This window comes from Netta rufina, assembly GCF_964035555.1.
Source record: "Netta rufina genome assembly, chromosome: 18".
NCBI lineage: Eukaryota > Metazoa > Chordata > Aves > Anseriformes > Anatidae > Netta > Netta rufina.
Genome location: NC_140142.1, coordinates 3,491,258 through 3,498,693, shown reverse-complemented (window position 1 = coordinate 3,498,693; position 7,436 = coordinate 3,491,258). Strand labels below are relative to the sequence as shown.

Sequence of the window (7,436 nt, the reverse complement as noted above, 5' to 3'; positions counted from 1 at the left end):
TCCTCTGAGGAAAGACTAAACACGCTGGGCCTGTTTAGCCCAGAGAAGAGGAGATTGAGAAGGGATCTTATCAACCTCTACAAATACCTGAGGGGACAATGTAAAGAGAATGGTGCCAAAATCTTCTTAGTGGTGGCCAGTGATAGGACCTGGCAGCCTTCCATCCCCTACCCTTCTGTGACTCTGTGCTGCAATTCCATTCAGCTGGTTACTTCTGTATTATCCAAACTTTCTTACAGCTCCCGATGCTGCGATCTTGTCAGAGACAGGACAATCACATGAAGGTGGAACTGTTTGCCTGCAGACAATAGCTGTTAACAGAATGGAGCATCAATGTAGGTGAACAAGGAGAAAATACAGGATTTTGCCTACATACACCTCTTGGCATTTACAAGGAGAAGAGCCCAGTCCTGCACCGGAGAAAGAGTAACCCCACACATCAGGGCAGGCTGGGACCCTACTGAGTGAGTAGTGGCCAGGAGGAGAGGAGCATGGCCACCAAGAAGATCTGAGTTATCAGACTCAGCTGAGATCTATAAGAGACCACCAACAGAAGGGACTGCAGCCAGCAGGGAAAGAGGTGCAGCTATGAGAGTCCTTAGGAAAGGCTGCTGTGGAAAGGATTAAGGGCTGTGACAAGACAGAGTCTCAGCAGGACCCAGGTCTTTGTGCCCATGGCTATGGCTGTTGTCTCTGCCACTGAGGCCTATGGAGAGACAGCTGATCGTTAAAGCACCAGGGCCTCATTGCCTCCTCGCCCCCACCAATGAACCAGGCAGGCGTCATACCATTCTCCTGCACTTGGCTGTGCACATCCCCATTTCCTACTGCTTCACAAAGAGCCCTGAGCAATTTGGGAAGAGAAAGGATCTCCTTCCTAGGGAACATGGGTCAAGGCCAGGCCCTTGTGCTTGGTGACACACATCCAGTTTTCCTACACCTCAGTGTCACCTTCACATTGCCTTTGTCTCCTTGTCCTCACTGCCTCCAGGGTTCTGCTCTAACGAGCTCCAAGGGAGGCTGTGTCAGTGCTGGCCCTCAGGGGGACACTGCAGGAAACTTGCCTCTGACTTGGACTTCAGCAGAGATGTCTTCAATTGTCTCTGAGTGCCTTAGGTTCGTGGGCTCAACAGCAAAGCCCCCAGAGGGGTGATTGCAGTGCCTTGGGCTGGTGCTGTGCTGCTGAGCTGGGCCGGGATCATGGGACAGAGAGAGCTCGTGGCAAGAGGGCCGTGGTGCAGAGAGACAGCTGTGGCCAGGAGCAGCTCCTCTGCACAGTGCAGCAGGAAAGAGACACAGAGGCACAGACATAGAGAGAAGAAAAGGAGAGAGGGGCTGAAGGCAGTTGGCAGTGGGATGATTCTGAGAGCTGCCTGCAGGAGAAACCTGCACAGCCCTTGACAAGGTAAGGGTCTGGCTGCAGGGCCATGCAGCTGCAGGTCCTGGAAGGGTCTCCTGCTGGGTCTTGTTTCTGTGAGGGCAGTGGGAAATGCAGTAGGCTTTGAGAGTCTTTGAGGTTCTGCTGCAAAAAGAGGGGCTTGGGCTGGGGGTGTTCTTAGGCTTGTAATAGGTTTTAGTTTAAGTAGTCTGTTCTAACTTTGCTCTGCCTTCTCCTCTTCAACATACAGCCATTTTCTAGGTTAGAGAATGATGAACAGCAGCTCTGTGAGTGAGTTCCTCCTGCTGGCATTCGCAGACACGCGCGAGCTGCAGCTCCTGCACTTCACGCTCTTCCTGGGCATCTACCTGGCTGCCCTCCTGGGCAACGGCCTCATCCTCAGTGCCGTAGCCTGCGACCACCGCCTCCACACCCCCATGTACTTCTTCCTGCTCAGCCTCGCCCTCCTCGACCTGGGCTGCATCTCCACCACTCTGCCCAAAGCCATGGCCAATGCCCTCTGGGACACCAGAGACATCTCCTATCAAGGATGTGCTGCTCAAGTTCTCTTTTTTGTCTTCTTCTTTGGCTCAGAATTTTCCCTTCTCACTGTCATGGCCTATGACCGCTACGTTGCCATCTGCAAGCCCCTGCACTACGGGAGCCTCCTGGGCAGCAGAGCTTGTGCCCAGATGGCAGCAGCTGCCTGGGGCAGTGGCTTTCTCAATGCTGTCCTGCACACAGCCACTACATTTTCCCTGCCCCTCTGCCATGGAAATGCTGTGGACCAGTTCTTCTGTGAGATTCCCCAGATCCTCAAGCTCTCCTGCTCAGATGCCTACCTCAGGGAAGTTTGGGCACTTGTGTTTAGTTTTTCTTTAGCCTTTGGTTCTTTTGTTTTCATTGTGGTGTCTTATGTGGAGATCTTCAGGGCAGTGCTGAGGATACCCTCTGAACAGGGCCGGCACAAAGCCTTTTCCACGTGCCTCCCTCACCTGGCCATGGTCTTCCTCTTTCTCAGCACTTCCACGTTTGCCTACCTGAAGCCTGCTTCCATCTCTTCCCCATCTCTGGACTTGGTGGTGTCACTTTTGTACTCAGTGGTACCTCCAGCAGTGAACACCCTCATTTACAGCATGAGGAACCAGGAGCTCCAGGTTGCAGTGAGGAAATTGTTTCTCTATGTGCTTCTTAAGCATCAGTGTTGTTAACATTACTGTGATTTGTATCATACCATTTTTATACTTAGTATTATTATCATATTGTAATAATAATAATAATCCTCTAAACGCTACCATTCTATTTGAGAAACTGACATAAGAGATTTTCATATCATTTTTTTTATTATTATTTATTATTTTCATAACTTTTGATATTGCTTTAATTTATTTAGTAATTTTTTTACTTTGACTACATCTTCCATTCCACCTATTGAACTAGGCTTCCTCTGTAGGTATAGACAATAAAGAAGACAGAATAAATTCAATGGTCTCAGTATCCCTCTCTTCCCATCTTCTCTGGAGCTGGGGGAGCAGCCCCAGCATGCAGGAGGGGCTCAGGGCCAAGAGCCCAGCTGACACATGCAGGAGCAGCCCATGGTGGCCCTCGGGGCTGCCCCTCACTGCCCGCTGGGCTCTGCCTCTCTGCAGCCTTTGGGTCGGGGCTGCTACTTCTCTGGAGCCATGCCCATGGCCAGCAGCATGATGTGGCCTTTTCCCTGCTGCTCTCTTTAGGTCTCCACATTTTTATCCTGTGCTCTTTTTTATGGATAAGCCATCAGATCTCATGTACTTTGGTGACAGTCTTGTTGTCCCTGCAGTGGCATCCCTGTGGCTGCAGGCAGCAGCAGGCACTGTGCAGCCCCGAGTCACATCTGCCTCCCTGCTAGCACCACAGTAATAAAAGGGTCTTGCTCAGGGCAAACCCAGAAGTCTGGACACCTCTTTCAAATGTGCTATTGGGAATAGAGCTAAGAGGTTGCTCCCTGCTCTTCTGTTTTCTGGGGATCTTCATGGAATGCAGGACTCAGGATGAAAGTCCCAGGGTGGTTTGTGCAGAAACAAGGGCAGCACTAAGAGCTCCCTTTATGGGGGCACTTGCCCAAGCAGATGACAACTGGTGTTGGACTCATCAGCATGAGACTGCACCCCCTGCAGTGGGGCTGATGGCCGAAGCCAGCCTGGAGAGCTTCCAGGAGATGTCAGAGGATCTCCAGGGACAAGGTGCTCAGTGGGTAGTGATTAGAACCTCATAAAATGACTGTGCAAGGTCGTTTCAGGTAACAAACAAGGTGAATCTGAGGAGTGCATGGGCAGCTCAGACTGCTCAGGCTGGATCAGCTGTCACTGCAGATTCTCCTCCCAGACTCTTTCCCACATAGAGCCAACTGTCTCCTGGGGCAGAGTGAGAAGCACAGAAGGCCTTGATGCTGTGCAACCACGGGTGACCAACACTGTTCTGGTCACCTATCAAAAACACAGCACCACAGGGCCTGATCTGCAGAGAGAAACTCTGTCCCAGCCATGAGTCATCATACCCACAATGGAGAAGAAGGTCTGGAAGGAGTCAAGAAAGTGCTAATAGACACCAGGACAATTGAGGAAGCCCAGAGGCCCTTCTGAAGGGTCACTGAGTGCCACCTGAGAGGCAGTGCTGGGCAGTGGGGAGGGTCAGGAGAAAGGCTTGGGTGAAGGATGTGAGAAACAAGGAAATGTCACTGCCATTGCCCCAGGGCTGCAACAGATCTCTCGCAAGGCTCATTGATGGGGATTTGTGAGCCCAGGGGCCAGAAATGAATGTAGCCTGCAGAGCATGAGCCTGTCCGAGGTGGACTGAGCAGAGCTGAAGTGCTCAATCTGGTGTGAGCAGGCAGGGGAGAACTCTGCAGCCCCACAGCACACAAAAGCCCCATCAAAGGAGCCTGGCGAGTGATTCCTTGCAGCCCTGGGGCAATGGCAGTGACCCCCTGAGCTGGGTCTGTCTCCCAGCCTGCCCAGCACGGCCCTGCAGACTGCCCCCATGCCCTGGACACCAGAACCCCTTCCTCTGCAGAACAGCACCGTCAGCTGGGGTTCGGGCTGGGGCTGGGGCTTGGAGGGCGCTTCCCTGAGTGTCTGCTAGGCCAGCTTCAGGCTTCTGGATGTGAGCGTGATCTTCACTGTGCACAAGGAGCTGGGAGACCGCCAACAGGCTTGGGGCTGGAACATTGCCTGCAAGGTCCCTTCTGCCCTAGCACCTCCCAGGACTGGCACGGAACTGGCTTCTGAGTGTCAGAGAGGCTGGGAGCCCAGCAGGTGTGCCATGGGCTTGCAGGATCACAACCAGATCATTTCTACCTGGACAGGTCCTGGCCCAAAAAGGGGGTGTTTTCTAGGTGTGGTATTATAAGCTCAGTGGTGTATCAGAAGCACTAAGTCCAGCAGGAAGCAAATGGCTGTTAAATGGCCTGTGAGGTGACTGCTTTCTGAAGTAGCTGACAGGTCACCCTTGACTCCTGGCTGGGATCTGTGCCTTTAGGCTCACATCTGCCAGTGTCCATGGTAGGGCAGCAGAAGGCACTTGCTGTGCATGTAGTTTCTGAGATCGGCTCTTTCTAAGTACCTGGTAGGCCCCATAGTGGAAGAGGTCTTGGATAGGGGTTGTCATGTCAGAGGTGTCAGCTGTGCCTTTAGGCTCAGAACTGATGGGCGCATTGTGCAGGGTGCTCCTACAGACATTTCTCTCCTTCTCCATGCTGGTTCTCCAAACTTCCCCTAAGAAGATGACTGATATGGGGAAGTCAGGAGAAGCCTGGCCAACAGAGATGTGAGACTTGTGGGAGGGCAAAGGAACGTGGACAGCAGAAGCTAATGATTTTGCAGAGGTAAGAATGTTCAGGTAATGTTGATCCTACCATAAAGCAGACTTAAAGCAGTCATGTGAGGCCCTTGCCCTATTTTAACCTGTAACGTTAATCCATAAAGCTAAATGCTACTCCACACCCTGACAGGAATCCACTGCTCTAATATTTGACCACAAGATTCCTTGAAGCCAAAACTAGTCCATAGCCTCATTACATCGCCCTTAGTCTCTTGCTCACCCTGATCCCTGCCCTTAACACTACCATTAACATGCTCTACTTAGCCCTAAACTTCTTGCAGACTTAAACAAAACCAAAGAACTTGTACATACCCTAACCACAGACCTGACACCACAAGCCAAACACCAAACCCTTCCACTACACATTTGATGAATCTCTATCACAGAAAGCTGAGCCCTAGTCCCTAACCCTATACATGAATGCCTAATGCCCAAAGCCCTGATTCCTTTTCATTCACTTATTCACATCAAGCCCTTTTCCTAACCCTTATCTTAAGCACATAAGATGCTTGGCCCTTATTCCAAGAACTTAAGGTTCTTGGCCCATGGGGCAGGGTAAGAACCATGAGATTGCTCTGCAGTCATGTGGCATACAAAGATGAATGTGAGGGGCCATGGATCTGACCAGGTTGTGGGCCACAAGGAGGAGATGGATGGGAGTGCGCTGAACAGCTCAACTCTGCCTCGGGATCTCCTGCCCCAGCACGAGGAATGTTACAGTGGCAGGGACTGTGAGGTCACTTCTGTCTCTGCACTTGATAGGGCAGCTGCAGGAACGTGTCAGGAAAGGGACTGTGAGGTCACTTGTGTCTGGAGGTGGCAGGTCACCCTTGATCCTCCCTGGTATCTGCACTTTTGGGCTGACAGCTGGCAGTGGCCCTGCTAGGCCAGCAGAAGGCACCTGCTTGGCATGCTGACTGGGGGATCCCCTCTGCCTACACACCCAGGAGGACCCAGGCAGAAAGAAGGCCCCAACATGGGTTGTCCTGTCCCTTCTGCTTGAGTCCCTGACTGCACAGCAGCTGTGCCTGACACTACTCTGGGACGTGTCACCCAGGTCAGGCAACTTTACCTTAGTGCTGACAAGTCCATCACTAAACCACGCTACCAAGCACTACATTTACACCTTGGTTCTCCAGTGGATGAACCAGCTCATCAATTTCCTATCTGGGAGATCCTCTACCCATACACAAATCTCTTCTTCCTCTCTTACTTGACCAGCACGGTGACTGGGATGTGGAACACCCTCATCGCTGTGCTGGTGCCTGACACCAAACACCTGCAGATGCCCGCGGTCTTCTTCCTGGGGGAGATTTCTCCTCCTTGCAGGCCTTGTACAGCTCCAGCAACCTGCGCCAGATGCTGGCCAGCTTCCTGGCTAGGGACAGCACCCCCGTTGCTCACAGAGGTGGCAGCACTCTCAGCTGCACCTTCTGCATGACCACAGTGCTTCCTGCTGGGGGCCATGTCCTATGGTCAGCCCTGGGCTGTATGCCATCCCTGTTCTCTGCAAGGCTCAAGAATTGGAAGGCCTGACTCCAGAAGGCAGCTGTACCTGAACCAGGGGAAGTTCTCTCATGTACACTAATTCCTTCTCCTCCTCCCAGCTACAGTTCTGTGGCCACAGTGTCATAGACACCGTCTGTGGTTTTGCCCTATTGCTGGAGCTGTCCTGCAGTGCCACGGTGATACTCATGGTCTTTGATTTCATAATCTACATTTTGAATCCAATCTTCCCTCTCATTCAGTTCTCATGTGTGTGTGTCCTGTATTGGCAGGCCAAGGCCTTATCCACCTACTCTTCTGTCCTCATGAGTGTCACTGTTTTCTATGATACTGCCATCACGGTGTGTGAGAAGCCCATAACAGCCCTCATCAGAGATCTTAATGAAGCCCTTTCCTAAACCACCATCCTCCCAGTCAGTCCTCAGGTTGCCTAGAGGTGGTACAGGAAGGGTGAGAGAGGTTCAAGTGGATCTGCACATGTCATCATAAGACCTATCTCAAAGACCTTGGAAAGGACAGATGGACCAAAGACATTCCTCAGAACTTGGAAATGACAGATGTCAAACTCATCTGCTAATAGGAAGGCAAGCAGAAGGATGATAAAGCCTAATCAAGGAATAAAATGCCAACCTTAGCCTTAACCCCCAAACCAGACCTAAACCGAAGTCCTCAAAGCTTGCCCTTATCCTAGACC

General features: G+C 51.8%; 1 protein-coding gene across 1 annotated transcript; it reads left to right on the top strand.

Annotated features, from left to right (window-relative positions):
- Positions 1-1,647: 1,647 nt before the first annotated feature.
- LOC311216214 (olfactory receptor 14C36-like) lies at positions 1,648-7,140 on the top strand (the record flags this gene model as incomplete). Its single annotated transcript, XM_084297762.1, has 3 exons — positions 1,648-2,562; positions 6,566-6,682; positions 7,015-7,140. 3 exons carry the CDS (start codon positions 1,648-1,650, stop codon positions 7,138-7,140), a joined length of 1,158 nt encoding a protein of 385 aa, XP_084153888.1.
- Between the last annotated feature and the right edge of the window lie 296 nt (positions 7,141-7,436).